This window comes from Penaeus monodon, chromosome 11 (genome assembly GCF_015228065.2).
Source record: "Penaeus monodon isolate SGIC_2016 chromosome 11, NSTDA_Pmon_1, whole genome shotgun sequence".
Classification (NCBI taxonomy): Eukaryota; Metazoa; Arthropoda; class Malacostraca; order Decapoda; family Penaeidae; genus Penaeus; species Penaeus monodon.
In genome coordinates, this window is record NC_051396.1 from 48,150,315 (window position 1) to 48,167,814 (window position 17,500).

At 41.6% G+C, this 17,500-nt stretch overlaps 1 protein-coding gene across 5 annotated transcripts in view; it reads left to right on the top strand.

Moving 5' to 3' along the window:
• LOC119579019 (flocculation protein FLO11-like) overlaps positions 1 to 17,500 on the top strand; it is a 55,738-nt gene that overhangs the window by 31,663 nt on the left and 6,575 nt on the right. For 3 of the 5 annotated variants that reach the window (XM_037926717.1, XM_037926719.1, XM_037926718.1), the window contains exons 5-16: positions 2,088 to 2,283; positions 2,687 to 2,873; positions 3,112 to 3,260; positions 3,740 to 4,336; positions 4,446 to 4,606; positions 4,720 to 5,001; positions 5,105 to 6,736; positions 7,065 to 7,261; positions 7,582 to 7,916; positions 9,401 to 9,550; positions 10,982 to 11,042; positions 11,287 to 11,377. In XM_037926717.1, coding sequence (XP_037782645.1) covers positions 2,088 to 2,283; positions 2,687 to 2,873; positions 3,112 to 3,260; positions 3,740 to 4,336; positions 4,446 to 4,606; positions 4,720 to 5,001; positions 5,105 to 6,736; positions 7,065 to 7,261; positions 7,582 to 7,916; positions 9,401 to 9,550; positions 10,982 to 11,042; positions 11,287 to 11,377 — 4,038 coding nt within the window. Of the gene's footprint in view, positions 1 to 2,087; positions 2,284 to 2,686; positions 2,874 to 3,111; positions 3,261 to 3,739; positions 4,337 to 4,445; positions 4,607 to 4,719; positions 5,002 to 5,104; positions 6,737 to 7,064; positions 7,262 to 7,581; positions 7,917 to 9,400; positions 9,551 to 10,981; positions 11,043 to 11,286; positions 11,378 to 17,078; positions 17,140 to 17,500 lie in introns of all 5 variants that reach the window. The other 2 variants (XM_037926720.1, XM_037926721.1) reach the window with 2 other exon arrangements.

Genomic DNA, 17,500 nt, shown 5'->3' on the forward strand with positions numbered 1-17,500 from the left:
CCCTCCCTCCCTCCCTCCCTCCCTCCCTCTCTCTCTCTCTCTCTTCCCCAACGTCCCCCCCCTCTCTCTCTCTCTCTCTCTCTCTCTCTCTCTCTCTTCTCTCTCTCTCTCTCTCTCTCTCTCTCTCTCTCTCTCTCTCTCCCTCTCCTCCCCCTCGTCCCCACCCCCCCCTCTCTCTCTCTCTCTCTCTTTCACACACCTTGCCCCGTAGCGTACTCCTGCTTCAGAACCCACTCCCCACTAACCCAGATTTTGGCTCGACCGCCGCTGGCCCAGTCTTATCCCATTTAAATTTGTCGTTGTCTACTTTGCTCCCATTTCTATCTAGTTGTTGAAGAAGATTGAGTTTTTTTTTAATTCAATCGTATCATATTGGCGATGTAAAAAAAAGGTATAGGGTTATATGGTGTTTTTTCCATGTGTGTGTGTGTGTGTGTGTGTGTGTGTGTGTGTGTGTGTGTGTGTGTGTGTGTGTGTGTGTGTGTGTGTGTGTGTGTGTGTGTGTGTGTGTGTGTGTGTGTGTGCATATGTATAAATGTTTTGAAATTACATATTTGTGTATCTATATATAAATTCATGTATTTTCTCTCACACAAAATATTCTTCCTTCATGTAACTTATGATTATATCGTTATGCATATAACCGTCGCACACAAGTCTTCCCCATTATAGAAAAATCTCTCGTAATTAAACAAACGAGAAACAGGTATTTTGAAATACAGCTTACAGTCTATGATTAAAATAGCTTGAGTGTTGGTTCGAACAACTTTTAATAACTCTTAATAGCTTTAACTTTCCAGCTTTTTAACGTTTAATAGCTCTCTCTCGGTCCTCCAGGTGGTCTTAAATAACCATAAGCCTCTCTGAACTGACACATCATATTATCTCTCTCTCAAGCCTTGTTAGACTCACATATTGCATCGTGGTAGTTTATGCAAGCGATCTAAAATTACTTCCTTAGGGAAAAAACACTTGATCCTTATAGAAGTGGAGTCTCCAGTCAATTCGCTGTTTAACGAGAGCTTAAAAATTAATTCTTTCGATTTCTTTAGCTGGAATTTTTATTCTATACGCATATAGCTCGCATCGTGAACGACAGAAGACGCGACAGAGACTATATGGAGACTTCAATAGAGAGTTTGATGTACGAGCAGAGGATAATGTCACAATTTCTAACCTGTGTGACATCGCGGGAAAGTCTGTACTCTTGCCGTGGGCCTCGAAACCCGAGGGAAGCAACTAGGCTAGATCTGACGTCACGCGGCACTGTGCCAATCCGCCCGGCTCTTAATTTGTACACTCTTTTTGTTTTCCTTTTTTTCTCCCTACACGTTTCCATAGAGTCTTGGCTATCGGTGCAAAGCCAGACGTGGAAGGAAATGGGATAAGAGAGCAGGTAGATACTGGGAATAAAATTTCTCATTTAAAAAAGAAAAGAAAAGGCAAAATATTTCAAGGAAACGGGAAAAGGGGCCACTTCAGAGCACAAGGTCGTCCCAGGAAATGAGATATTCAGACCAAAGTCGTTTCTGAAGCACGTGTCTGGACGGGGTGAAGAGAGGGGGGGGGAGAAAGGGGGGAGAAGAAAGTGGGGGGGGGGAGAAAGGGGGGGGGGGTTAACCTTCTCTGCTCGATTTATGGGACCACGGTATGAGACAGATTTTTTTTTCCTACATTTTTTTCTCTCTTTTTTTTTCTTCTGTGTCATTCTTCCTCATTCTTCATCCTACCGTTTTCCCCTACACTCCTTCTCCCATTCCCCAAGCAGAGGCAAAGCTGCTGTGGCTGTGACTAGAGCATAGGGAGGGAGTGAAGCGCCTACTCAACCAGTGTCTTGAGGTGCAATCTCAAACGTCCTTTTATTCTTTCCTCAAGAAAATCACAAGTTTTTTTTCTGTTCTCCTGCAGAAGGAGGAATCAGAGATGGATTTTAAATCTTCCCCGCCACAAAAAAGAAAAAAAGAAAAAAATATATCTATTCTTTTGTAGGAGACATCACAATAGGCCATCCCCTTCCTCTTCTAAAAGACGACAAAGACCCCCGCCCCTTTTTTTTAAATGTACGTCGTCCCCTTCTCTCCCCGCAGAAGGAGGAGTGCCCTCGACGCCTCATGAAGTGCCAACACTGTGAGCTGGAGGTGATTGCCCAGGAGTTCCAGAGCCACGTCGACTACTGCGAGTCTCGGACGGAACTCTGCAAGGGCTGCACTAAGTATGTTCAGTTCAAACACCTTCAGTTCCACTACGAGTATGACCACAAGTACCTCACGCCCGATGAAAAGGGTGAGTATAAGCACGTTATCACTGGTTTTTAATGATGTTTCGAAGTGGGAAATGATGTGTTTATCTATGAAAATGCCGTGTTGTTTGTTAATGTTACTTTAAAGTGGGAAATACCATGAAAATGCTATGCTGTTTGTTGATGGTACAACGTTGATATTACTGATAATGCTGTTGTTTGTGGATGATACTATACATGCAAATAAGGATCGATATATAAATAATTCATAGGACTTGAAGAAACGCATCGTAGACATGATAAACATAATCTTTCAAGCTTATACTTCGTTATGCACGAGCTAAGAACAGTCACTGAAGTTCAAGTCCAATCCGTGGCATTTCAGCGAGACCCCAACTTCAACATGTCCATCAAAACTCCACTGATTCTGAGTATTCTCTTCCCCAGACCAGGAGAACAGTTCTGACGAGGAGGGGTCGGAGTGCCCCATTTGCCTGGGCCCCGTGACCCTTCCCCTCGTGCTGGAGTGCGGTCACACCTTCTGCATGGTGTGCGTCAAGGGCATCGCCAACACCACCAAGAACTGCGCCATCTGTAGGAGAGACATTCCTCGGGATATGCTCATGGATATTAGGTGAGTCTACCTTTTGTTTGTTTTGTCTAACAAAACGGGTGGAGACATACACAAGCACATGCGTACATGCAAACAAACAGGCTCACATTCAAGCAAACAATCAAACACAAACAGACACACACACACACACACACACACACACACACACACACACACACACACACACACACACACACACACACACACACACACACACATCTCTATTCCTTTCTCAACCTGACTCAACCTTCTGTCGCAGATTCTGTCGCGAGGAGGACATTATCAAGAACTACGTCAATAAACCTCGAGAGAAGAAAACCCAGCGAAGTCACAGCGTCCCGAGTAGGACCTCATCCTCATTCAGCAGTTCCTCGCGACGTGTTGCTCGAACCACACAGGACTACGATGGTGAGTGTGGCGAGCTAGGGACGGGAGACTCGTGTGTCAGTGAATAGAGGGGGAGAGAAGAGATTATAGATAGATAGATGGATGGAGAGAGAGAGATATAGATGGATAGATGGATGGATGGATAGATGGATAGATGGGCAGATAGATAGATAGATGAATAGATAGATAGATAGATGGATGGATGGATAGATATATGGATAGATGGATAGATAGATTGATAGGGTCAATATATAGATAGATGGATAGGTAGATAGAGGTTAGAGAGACAGAAAGAGAGAGAGAGAGAGAGAGAAAGAGGAAGAGAAAGAGAAAGAGAAAGGAAGAGACAGAGAGAAACAGAAAGATAAAGAGAAACAAAAGAGAGAGAGAGAGAGAAATAAATAAAACGAAGGAGAAAGAGGAGCAGAGAGAAAGAGAGAGACCAAAAGAGAGAGGGAATAAAAGCGAGAGACTTAATCCCCGCTCTCCCCTCCCCCCAGACATGGTGTCCGCCCTCCTGTCGAGTCGCACGTCCTCCGCCTCCTACAGGTACCAGCGCCCCGCCAACACGCACACGCCTCCGTCCTACACGCCTTACTCCGGCTCCGAGTCCTGCAAGGATTCCTGCAACGACACCGACTCCAAGGACGACGACTGCTGCTGCTCCTCGTCCAAGTCGTCCCCCTCGTCCACCTCGTCCACCGCCACGTCCACCTCCACCACGGCGTCCACGGCGCGCACCGCCTCCACCTCCACCACCAGCTCTGTGTCCAAGCCTCCGCCAGCCTCCTCCGTGTCGACCTCCAGCGCCGTCTCCTCCGAAACCTCGAGGTCCACCTCGGTTTCGTCGTCGAGCACCAGCAAAACGTCCTCCTCCGTGAGTACCCGGTCCGTGGCCAGCTCCTCGTCTACCTCCTCGACAACTACCTCCTCCTCCGAATCCTCGTCCTCAACCACGGCCTCGAGCGCTTCTTACTCGTCGTACTCCAACGGCGCTCGTCCCCGGAGGCCGACCTCTCTCGCCCTTGAGACGACGGCGGTCATGTCCTCCGTCTCGGCCTCCGTCTCGTCCTCGTCAGGTTCCTCTCGTTCAAGCGGTAAGATGCGATGGAGGGCGGAAACGCGTTCCTTTCAGTTCAGACTCAAATACGTGATCTTATTTCCGTTTCTGTTTACCCTCGTCTCACCTCCCTTCCCCCCGCGCAGGCTCTCGCGACGTCGAGCCGCCAGCGAACGCAACTCAAGAACAGTACGACAGGTGGCTTGCCTTCCAGCTTGCCAAGGCCGAGGACGACCTGCCTCCTTCAGAGTTCAACAAGAAGCACCGACCGACGTTCAGGAGGTCCCTCTCCATGCCAGAGCGTGCAGTAAGTGTCCACTTCGAACTGTTCTTCCGACCATTCTTTTGCATGCGTTTTGACGCATCAGTCGGACTTTAGACCACAGGATCGCGTTGACTTGTTTCTCTCTCGTTCCGCAGCAGGACAGCTCTTCCGACAGCAGCGATTCGGAGGATTCCGATTCGCCAAGGTCGCGCAGGAGCTCCCGGCGTCCCCCGGCGTCTCCTCGCACCGTCACGAACTCGTCGTCGTCGTCGTCGTCATCGTCCTCTTCTTCCAGCAGGAGCACACCCATCAGTAAGTCATCAAGCGATTCTAACGCCTCCTCCAGCAGCACCAGCAACAGCGGCAGCGCCCTCAGCACAGGCGCTCGGCCCAAGAACGCCGGCCTCAAGAAGAGGGTGTCCTTCAAGGAAGACGGAGTAAGTACCTCTCTCATGACAGGCCCGCCTGTAGTCATGCTCGAAAGCGCAAATCATGATGCTGCGAGCGCACAGACACCAACCTCTTTTCTTTTTCTTTCAGCCCGCCATTCGTCGTGAGGCGCCCGTGATGCTGCCGTGCGAGTTCTGCGACGAGATGTTCGCCGAGCGCGACCTCATGCGGCACCAGACCAGCTGCGAACAGAACGAGACGCAGCTTCCTCGTGCCTCGCGCATCGCCCAGCGCGCGGCGGCAGCGGCAGCCGCAGCCGCCATGAGCTCCAGCACCTCCACGACCTCCTCCTCCTCCTCCTCCGGAATCACGACCACCACCTCCTCGAGCACTTCCGTTGAGACGTCCTCTGTCCAGTCGTCCTCGATCCAGTCCAGGATCCAGGGCACAGCCTCGTCCTCGCCGAGAAGGAGCCCCGCCCCCACGCCCCCCACCCCCGGCAGGACCCCGACGCCGGTGTGCGCGCCGCCCAGGAAAGCCACGGCGCCCTCCAAGAGCCCCGCGCCCGTCCCACCCCGGAGTCAGGCGTCCGGGTCCTCGAGGAGAAGCCCCACGCCCGCCTCCCCGGGCCCCTCAAGGAGCTATTCCTCAGGCTGGAGGAGTTCGAGGGACACGTCTCGTGGCAGCCCGGTGAGCACGCCCACTAGTCCTCCGCCCAGCTGCCCGCCCTCGATCAGCCCGCCGCCCGTCAGCCCGCCGCCCACCACCACCATCACCATCGTCGACCAGAAGCCGTCGGTCGTCGTGTCCCCGAGCCAGAGCGCGGGCAGCAACCGGCCCTTCAGCGTCAGCCCGGCGCCCTCGAGCTCGACGAGCAACAGCTCCGTCAGCAGCGGATCCATGAGCAGTAGTTCCGTCTCCACCACGCCCTCCACGAGCAGTTCGGCTTCACCCGTGCCGGCCATCAGTGCCACGCCCGAGCTGGCACCGCCGGACACTCCGACGACTGACCTCGAGTACGACTACGAGGACGAGGACGGCCCCTTCATGCGGCCGAGACGTGGCCGCCTCCTGTCCTCAGCCATCTTCTCGTGGCGCAGCATCTCGGGCAGCAGAAGGGGGTACACGCGCTCCAACACAGCTCCTCTGGAAGACACAGGCGCTGACGAAGACGCGACGCAGGTGCAGCCAGTCATCACCAGCCGCTCGGCGACGCAGCTGCCTGCACACCGCCCGAGTCCAGACATCGAGACCGCAGGCTCGGCACAGCCTTCCTCCTCCTCCCCGCAGCCGACCACAGCGCCGCAGAAAACCGCGTCGCCGCCACCTACCGCGTCGCCACAGCCCTCCGTCCCCGACACACAGGCGAAGCAGCCGTCCACGTCCCCGCAGCCGGCGCAGGAGCACGCCGAGACTGTCTTCATCAAGAACCCGCACAAGTACCGAGCTCCTCCTCCCCCGCAGACGCCGCCCAACCTACCCAACCTGCCCAACCTGCAGCAGAAGGCGTCCCCCTCGCCCACCGCCAACATCAACGGCTACATCAAGAGCCCGACGCCGTGGGAGAAGGCCTTCATGAGCAACAAGGCCACCAGCCCGCCGCCCACGACTTCGCCCACGCCCGCGCAGGAGAAGACGCTGGCCAACGGGTACGTGAACGGCGTCATCAAGTTCGACAGCAAGACCATGATGAACGGCCACATGTCCAAGGAGATCGAGGAGTTAATACCCTGTGAATTCTGCAAACAGGTGTTCTCCCCTGATAAGTTTCGAAGCCATCAGGTAAAGCCTATTTTCGCCTCTTGTGTGTGTGTGTGTGTGTGTGTGTGTGTGTGTGTGTGTGTGTGTGTGTGTGTGTGTGTGTGTGTGTGTGTGTGCCCGCGCGCGTGTGTACAGACATACATTAGATTAATATATAGACAGCTCTTTAAGTGCAAACCCTTGCTGATGTTCAATAATATAACTGGCTGAAATAAGCGGAAGCCACCTGTTCCTCAAAGCCTTCCGCAAGAGCCTATAGCCACGAAGCCGCTCTAATCATGCGGCCTCACAACTCATGGCGACAAGCCAAAGTCCTCGCAGATGACTCATGTCGCGCCTCGCCTTCCAGACCATGTGTGAGGCCGCGCTCCAGCCGCCCCCCCTTCGGAGCACCGCGCCCTTGGAGCAGCCCGCCGCGCCTAAGGGCAAGACCTCAGCCCCAGCGCGCCACAACAAGGGACCTGCGCCGTCTCCGCCAGAGTCCTTCGGCAAGGACGACGCCGACGAGGACGTCTATGAGGCGCAGCGCATCAGGCGAATGGAGAGGTAGGGCGAGAGCGAGGGAGGGGGGGAAGGGCCGAGGGAGGGAGGAGGGGGAAGGCGGGAGAGGAGGGAGGAGGAGGGAAGGAGGGGGGAAGGAAGGAGGGAAAGTGGGCAGGAAGTAGAGGGGAGAGGGGAAGAGGCAGAGCAAATGCAAAGAGGAGAGAAAGGGGAAAAGGGGGAAGGCAGAGGGTTTACAAAAAGGGAGAGAAGGGAGAAAAAAGCCCGGAATAACTCCCTCATGTCAATCTTAAGATAAACGCAGACGAGGCACCGAGTCTTTTATGAAGGAAAATCTTGACATCTCCCTCTCCCTCCCGCCGCAGGTCGCAGTCCGTCAAGGACGACCGCTCGTCCTTCAGCGACGGCATCCGCGTGTCCCGTCGTCTCGAGCGTGCCTCTAGCATCAAGGAGTCGAGGACCTTCTACGGTGACAACGCCAGCCTCTCCCGCCGCTGGGGATCTCGCGAGGTCCTGCACAGCAACAGTATGGAGTCCTCGGCGTCTCTCGCGTCCGGCGGCTGGGGCGGCAGCACCAGCAACCTCTTCAGCTCCTACGCAGGAGGACACAGCTGGACACAGCACATCAACAGCGTGCGCAGTGATGTGAGGTCGCTGAACGCCGCTGCGAACTGCGCATCTTCCTCCGGACCATATTACGGTGGGTGCGAGAGGCTGACGCTTTGACACATACACACACGCACACTCTCTCTTTCTCTCTCTCTCTCTCCCTCTCTCTCTCTCTCTCTCTCTCTCTGTCTCTCTCTCTCTCTCTCTCTCTCCCTCTCTCTCTCTCTTCCTCTCTCTCTCTCTTTCTCTCTCTCTCTCTTTCTCTCTCTCTCTCTTTCTCTCTCTCTCTCTCTCTCTCTCTCTCTTTCTCTCTCTCTCTCTCTTTCCCCCTCTCTGTCTCTCCGCCCCTCTATCTATCTCACATACACACCTATCCACACACGTAGACACGCATTTGCTTTACTCTAGTTTGGTTGCGGTGCCATGTAGTGAAACCTTAACTCAAAAAATTGACGGATATTTTAAACCAAAAGCAGTAGATACTCTTTAGTCTCTATATAAAGCTTCTTTTTGTTCTCCTATGTAGTCTATTTTTTCTTCTACATAATGAGATTTCCCTAGCATCTAAAAACACACACACACACACACACTATCTAAACACAGACACACACACGCGCGCGCATACAACCACTGAGATTTCTACGACTAATTCTCCCACTAGACATTTCCAAGGTCACATATGTTACAAAAAAAAAAAAAAAAAAAAAAAAAAAACACTATACACGCAAACAAAATTCACTAAAAAAAAAAAGTGAATCAAAAGTTTCGAAATCCTCCTGGATCTCTCACCTTCAAAGCAAACACTTGAAGACCTGTAGATACCTGAAGATGAAGCTCTGATGGGATTTCGAAACGTTTGTCTCACCTTTCTCGCTCTCTGTGAATAAATCTCGTTAGAGCGTATAGTGTATTTTTCTACCTTTGTATCAACACGGTAGAGTAATTTGCGATCTGACGTCACAGCTGTCGAGAACCGGCGACAAAATACTCTCAAAACACGACACACGCGAGACACTATAAAACGACCTCACCACGACACGAGGCGGGGGAGGAGGGAGGGAGGGAAAAGGAGGGGAGAGAGGGAAAAGAAGGGGAGGGAGGGAAAAGAAGGGGAGGGAGGGAAAAGAAGGGAGGAGGGAAAAGGAGGGGAAGAGGGAGGGAGGGAAAATGAGGGGAAGAGGGAAAAGGAGGGGAAGAGGGAAAGAGGGAAAACGAGGGAAAGAATGAGGGAGGGAAAAGGAAGAGGAGAAGGGGGAGACGGAAGGAGAAGTGAAGAGGGAGGGAGGGAGAAGGAGGGGGAGAGAGAAGCGGCGAAAAGGAGAGGAAGAGGGGGGAGAGAAAAGGAGGGAGAGAACGGGTTGACAGTAGGAGAGGGGAAGAAGGAGGGAGGGAAAAGGAGGGGAAGAGGGAAAGAGGGAAAAGGAGAGGGGAGAAAGGGGAGACAGAAGGAGAGGGGAGGGGAGAATGGGAGAGACGGAAGGAGAGGGAAAGAGGGAGAGGGGAGGGGAGGGGGAGACAGAAGGAGAGGGGAGGGGGTGGGAGCTGTGTGTGAACTCTGACCTGCTTCTCTTCCAGATAACGGAGGTGACTCAGATAACGGAGGTGAACTAGATTCAGAGATGTGTGGTGTAGATAGAGGTAGATCGCGATACAGCAATGCTCTACTGATGGAGGTTCGGGCGGCGCTCAACAAGAATACGTTCTCACACGTCGCTAATGAGTCTGGTAATAAGTTCTGTGAGAGAAACCTTGATGAATGATCCTCGTGGTGATGATGATGATGATGGTGATTAGGTGTCCCCATCTCCCTCCCTCCCTCCCTCCCCCCTTTCAATCCCCCTCCCCCTCCCCCCTCCCCCCTTAAGCTACACATTATCTACACCCGATTAATTAAAATTACGTTGACCTTTTTTTTATTATTATATTATTATTATTTTTATTTACTTATTTATATTTTTTTGCCACCCTCCATCTCCTCTTCATAAAATAAAATAACGTAAGAAAAAAAAATATATATGAATAAAAAAGTCAGATTTTTTTTCAAAAACTTCACCTCCACCCCCCTCCACCACACCACCATTGCCCCCCCCCCGACCCTATTGAAAGTTGCTTCATGTTGCAAGCCGGACCGAAGCAATCCAGACACGGGGTCATTGCACACGTATATCCTCTCCACCTTTTCTTTCGATCTCAGATACTAACACTTTTGCCAAGATCTGTCACGCTCCAAAGCCCGTAAGAAAATGCAGTGAACGCAATCTTACAGCAAGATTAGAACTGGGATTAACAGCCCCAAAGGTGCATGTTTATTCAAGGCTTTTTGTAACCAATGTATGGATTGATTTTGGTATTAGATGCACCCCGGATGAACAGACACACATCCCACAAATGCATGTATAAATGGAAGCATACAGTCATGCACACAGACACATACACACATACATATATACACCCATTTACTTATCCTCACACACACACACACACACACACACACACACACACACACACACACACACACACACACACACACACACACAGGCACGCACGCACGCACGCACTAGCTACATAACTAGATAGAAATATATAAATAGAAAAATAGAGAGGCAGACAGACAGACAGATAAGAAATTTAGACAGACAGACAGACAGGTAAATACAGAAGGACATAAATGCATATACTTAACACAGAATATTACAGTGTACAGTGTCTTCGCTTATAAATGATGCACTGTGAAGTCAAAATTTGTTGGGCCGGAAATTTCAAATCCTTTGTTTTAACGTCAAATGAAGCTGAAAATTCAACACAATCTGATGAGTTTTACACATATCTCTGAAGTAGCATTATGAACAGAAGACTTTATTGAGTATCATTAAATATTCAGTATATTACGTATTTTTTTCCAGATGACCCAATGAAATTAAATGACGTAATAAAACTTCTATGATTTTTATTTATTTATTTATTTTTTTACGTTGAAGGCCGTGTGATTATATTTTTACGTTACATCCCACGTTTATTCCACAGTGTACATAATAATAATTAATTAGTGCATTACTTAGCGTGCTATCTCAACACGGCAAAAATTCTTAAAAGGCTTTTGACAAAAACAAACATCGCATTTTTTGCAATACTCACTGTGTATCCTATCTTCAACAGGAACAAGGTACAGAGAACGAAGCTCGAGTAGGCCACGGCCAGCATCCATGTACACAAGCAGGTTTGTTCTAATATCGGACTGTTTCTCGTAATGAATAACAGAGCGCGATAAGTATGTCTTTTATTAGTAGGCATGACCCCATATAGTACACGTGAACACTTGCACTAGGTTCAAAGATAATCAAGCTCGCTTTTCTGTGAGTATGTCTTTATTAGTATGACCACGTGTAGTACGCACAGACGCTGGTAAGAGATCGAGTCATAACGACCCTACTGATAATCGCCTGTCTTTTCTCTCAACACAGTGGTACCTGGGGGTCCATGTTTGACCTCTCCTCCCCTACTAGGTCCTTCAACATTTCCGACGCCTTTTCCAGCGCTTCCTTGGCATCGAAGGTAAGAAAAAAGCCCACTTGATTCCCTCTTTTAAGTTAACAGGCGTCGGAGGTCTCGACTCCTGGTTCGCTCGACTCTCACGAAACGAACCGCGGAACTGAATGCTTTCGAGACGCAATTATTCAGGCTGGCCTATTGTTTTTATTATCTATTTATTTATTACTTAACGCTTTAGCTAAATCGCTTGGTAATCTCTCCCTCCGCTTCTGTCTATGATTTATATTGCTTTTATTTGCTTATCATTTTTTTTTTTTAGACTTTTGCCTTTAATTCTATTTTTTTCCGTTTAGCTTTTACTGAGCTTTGGCTTCTTAGAATAATCCTTATCCCAAGCTTTATTCTCGTTTCCTCACTTATTCTCTTTTAGCTTTAATATTATTTTTTATTAGGAGTAGATAAACGCGTTTTTTTAAAGCTTAGAAGCCAACAGAAGAAAGGGAATGTGCTTACAGTATAACAGGAGGATATTCATTAAGATAATGATGATAATGTTTTGAATACATAATGATAGATAACTTGATAGCGTCATTGATATAATGTTGTTGATGATGATGGTGGTGACGAAGGTGATAGATAATAGGTAAGATAAGATTTGAGTTTGATAATGTTTATTGTGATCATCATCAGGAAAATAATCATAAGATAACATTAATGATTTCAGTAATAACAGTGATAAGAGAAAGGATGACACGACTGATAGTGAAAATAATAACAGTAAGGAGAACAGTAGTAATAATGATGATAACAATAGCCATATTGATGATGGTGATAGGATGATAATAACAATTATAATGATAATAATAATGATAATAATAAGGATGATAATAATAATGATAATAATAATAATAATAATAATAATAATAATAACAATAACAACAACAACAAAGCAACAACAACAACAACAATAATAATAAGAATAAGAATAAGAATAAGAATAATAATGATAATAATAATAATAATAATAATAATAATAATAATGATAATAATAATAAAAATAATGATAGGAATAATGATAATCATAAATATTGTTATAATATTGTTAATAATGATGATGATGATGATGATGATGATGATGATAATAATAATAATAATGATAATAATAGCAATAATGCTGATAATGATAATGATAGTAATAATGTTAGTAGTAGTGATAATTACGATAGTGATAATAATAGTAGTAGTAACAATAATGATGTTAATGAAAATAATACTAATGATAATAATGATAATAATAATAATATTAATAATAATAATAGTGATAATGATGATAATAAATAATCATGATAATAATAATAATAATCATGATAATAATAATGATACTACTACTACTACAACTGATGATAATAATAGTTATGATGATAATAATATTAATGATAATAATAATAATTATAATAATGATAATAATAATAATAATGATAATAATAATAATAACATTATTATGATTATACTAACATTATACTATTATTATTTATGGCAATGATTATCTTAATTCCAATACTAATGATAATGACAATGCTAATGGTAACAATAGTGATAATGATACTACTATAACTACCATACTTCTATATCTATTACCACCCCTGCTACTACTAACACTACTACTATTAGTGGTAATTAAAATAACAGTAATGATGATTGTGATAAGGGTAATGATGATAATAATTAAGATAATAATAATAATAATAATGATACTACTACTAATAATGCTACTACTATTACTACTAATGATAATAATAACATAGGATTATGATGATAATGGTAATAATGTTAATGATAAAAATAATAATAATAATAATAATAATAATAATAATAATAATAATGATAATAATAATAATAATGATAATAATAATAATAATAATAATAATGATAATGATGATGATGATCATGATGATAATAACAATACTATTACTACTTCTACTACTAAAAATGACCATAATAATGATGGTAATTATAATACTGATAGTAATTATAATGATAATGATAATAATGATGATACTAATATTGGTAATAATGATTATACTCTGATAAAGGTAATGATAATAATACAATAATGAGAAAGATAATAACAATAATAACAATGATGATAACAGTAAGAACAATAACACTAGTGATAATAGTGATGGTCCTGATGGCAACAGTGATGATAACAGTAATAATAATAATATTAACGATAATATGGAAAATAATAGCAACATTATTTAAAGACAAAATAATGATGATGACAATAACAATGATAATAATGATAATGATACTTTCAATCATTATAATGGTAATGATATTCATAATCATCATAACAGTGAAGATAATGATACTGATAATAACAATAATACTGAGAATTATGATGATGTTAATACTAAACATACTGCAGATAATGATTATAAAAATAATTAGAATCGTAATAATAATAATAATTATGATAATAGTGTTAATAATATTAGATATGAAGATAATAATAAAATCAGTAACAATAATAGTACTACTAATAATGATAGTAATAATGATGAAAAATAAGGATAATGATAATAATGATAATAATGATGATAATGATAATAATTATAATAATAATAATAATGATAATGAGAGTGAACAATGATAATTCACAATACAATAACAAGGAAAAACGGTGATAATGATTATATGATATGTTAATTATAATGATTATGATGTTACTACTACTAATATACAATTGACAAAATTACTAATGATAATGATTCTGCTCTTACCACTATTACTACTAGACTACTACTACCACTAATACTACTATTATTAATACTACTATTGCTAGTACTAATGTTATTGATAAGGATAGCTACTGTGATACTTATAATGGTGATATTAATAGTAATAACGATAATAATAATAATAAAATGATAATAATAATAATAATAATAATAATAATAATAATAATAATAATAATAATAATGATAGTAATAATAATAATAATAATAATAATAATGATAATTGATAATGTTAATAATTATAATGATACTACTACTACTTCTAATAATAATAGTAATTATGATACCAATACTGTTACTACTACAATGATAGCAACTTGTAATGAAGATTATAACAACAATATTAATAATGATGACATTGGTAGTAATAGCAGCAGTAGCAGTAGCAGGATTAATAGTAATTATGATGATAACAATGATAACAATAATGATAATGATGGCTATGATGATAATCATAATTAACATTATTAATATTATCAATAATGTTCAAAATGCTCATAATGATCGTAATAACGATAATAACTGTAATGATTCTACTACTACGAATGATAATGACAATGATAAAAATGATGTTAATGGTGATGATGATGAGGATAATGATAATTATATATTTATAATGATGGGGGTAATACTAATATCAATAATAATTATAATGATAATGTTAATAATAACATTGATAGTAATGCTCTTGCTGCTACTGATAGTGATAATGAAAATAATAACTTTAATAAATATAATGACAAAAATAAAGGTAATAGAAATAATGAAAATAATTTTGATAATGATAATGTTAATAGTAATAACAATAATAATAATGATAATAATAATAGAAATAATAATAATGATAATGATAATAATAATAATAATAATAATAACGATAATAATAATAAAAACAGTAATAATAATAATGACGGTAATGGTGATGAAGATGATGACGATAACAATAATAATGATAATGACTTATTTATAACGATGATAATGATCATTGTAATAGTAGTATTGATAATGAAAGTAATTATGATGATGATGATGATGATGGTAATTAATATATTACTGCAGTGATACTAATGACAACAATGAAATTCGTAATATCAGGAATCACTGAGATGTTAGTAAAGATAAGTAAAAAAGTGATAAAGATGATGATAAAGTTAATAATGATTATAAGGAAAAATTGACTATAATGAAAATGAAATAAAATATGTCTGTAGTGATAATGGAATGTTAATAAAAATTTGTAACATCAGTGTGAAAATATCGAAGATAATCTTACATCATAAACAGAGAAATTAATTTTTGATAACGCTAGATCTAATAACAATAATGAGGTTGAGAGTTATGATAATAATGATGTCAATACAAACAATTAAACAAGTAATGAATATGATGATAAAAACTGTTCTAATTCCATTAAAGGTATCATCATTGGCAATAATAATAATTACTATTATTACACTAATAACCATAATGGGGCAACTTGATTAATAATGATAATGTCAACCATGATACTGATAATATACTATAATGATATCAATAACAACCATTATAGCATTAAAATCATAAGTATAGCAATAAGGCTGGTAATCAGATAATGAAATTGATAATGATAATGATGATAATATTGATAATGATAGTGATTATAATAATGCTAATGACAGTAATTAAGATAATGATAATGATAACGGTAATTGTAATAATAATGATAACGATAATAATAATAATAATAACAATTATGGTAATAATAATGATAATGATATCAATGATACTAATGATAAAGATAACGATTATAATGATTATAATGTTGATAATAATGATAATAATAATAATAATGATAATGATAATAATAATAGTGATAATAATAGTATTAATAATAACAACAACAATAACATCGATGGTGATAACAATATTATAAATGATAATGATGATGAAAAGGATGATGATATCAATACTCCTACTAATGATGATGATAGTGATGCTATAACTACTATCAATAGTAGCAATAAAAATAATTAAGATATGAAAAATGATGCCACAGTAGTAAAATAATAATGATAATACTAATATGAGTGTCATATTAATAACGAAAAGACATACAACGATAATGATGAAAATTATAACGATGAAAATGATAATGATGAAAATGATAATGATAAAATTGATTATGATGAAATTAATGATGATGAAAATGATAATGATGATAAAATAAACACAACAACAGTAGTAATGAATATGATAACTATGATAGACAGTGTGATGGTAATAATGTTAACAACGAGAGTTATAATAACCATAACAACAATAATGATGATGAGCAGTAATATCACACAATTATAATAACAGCCATGATAATCACTAAAATTATTAGTAGTATTCGTATCATTAAAAAGTTGTTAATAACACCACGATAGCATCAGATCACCCATCATCATCACGGCAACCTAATCCGTTTAAATAGCATTTTAGCATCATATATACTATTACCATGATGAATCAAACATGTCTCTGGCTAGCAAAACTGACCTCATATTAAGTTAATGAAGATTATGTTTATCATAGGGATGGGCTTCATTACCCTGTCCAGGCACGCTCCGAATGATAATAATCAATACTGATAATGCTATATTAATGATAATTGGCCCTGTACAAACGAGATAATTGGTCTTCTGTACAAGGCATAGGCCACGCTTAGTTTCTATAGTCTAAGGTATAGGTAACATGGCATATAAACGGCTTCTAAAGGGTCAGGCATGCTGAAGAGTTCAGCCTCATAGTGATACTGGGTTGAACTGAAGACAGCGTTGAGCACAGGGACACCCCCCGATACGTGCTAAACTAATGAGGCAGTGACCTTCACCTTCTAAACGAGGGCCAAGTACTTTTGACATTATTGTAGGGCGCACTTTGATAAATGTTCTCCTCCATAACTCAGTCTAACAACTATGTTCTTTGTTCGTTTGTTTCAGAGACGTTACATCCGTTAGGTGCTAACCCTCAACAGAGCATGTGGCCTTCAGTTTAAGATTTGTGAGTAAGGCTTGACTTTTTTTAATATCTTTCTTTTATTTTCTACTTTCCTGCTCTCTCTCTCTTTCTTCTACTCTCTCTCTCTCTCTCTCTCTCTCTCTCTCTCTCTCTCTATCTATCTATCTATCTATCTATTTATCTATCTATCTATCTCTATTTATTTATCTATCTATCTCTATTTATTTATCTATCTATCTATCTATCTATCTATCTATTTATCTATCTATCTCTATTTATCTATCTATCTATCTATGTATCTGAGACGCTGTAGTTCATAGCTGCATATTAATGACCAGTGAACTAACGAGGTTATCTGCCATTGGCCTTGGCTGCGAACCTCTGCTTGTCTCAATCTCTCTAA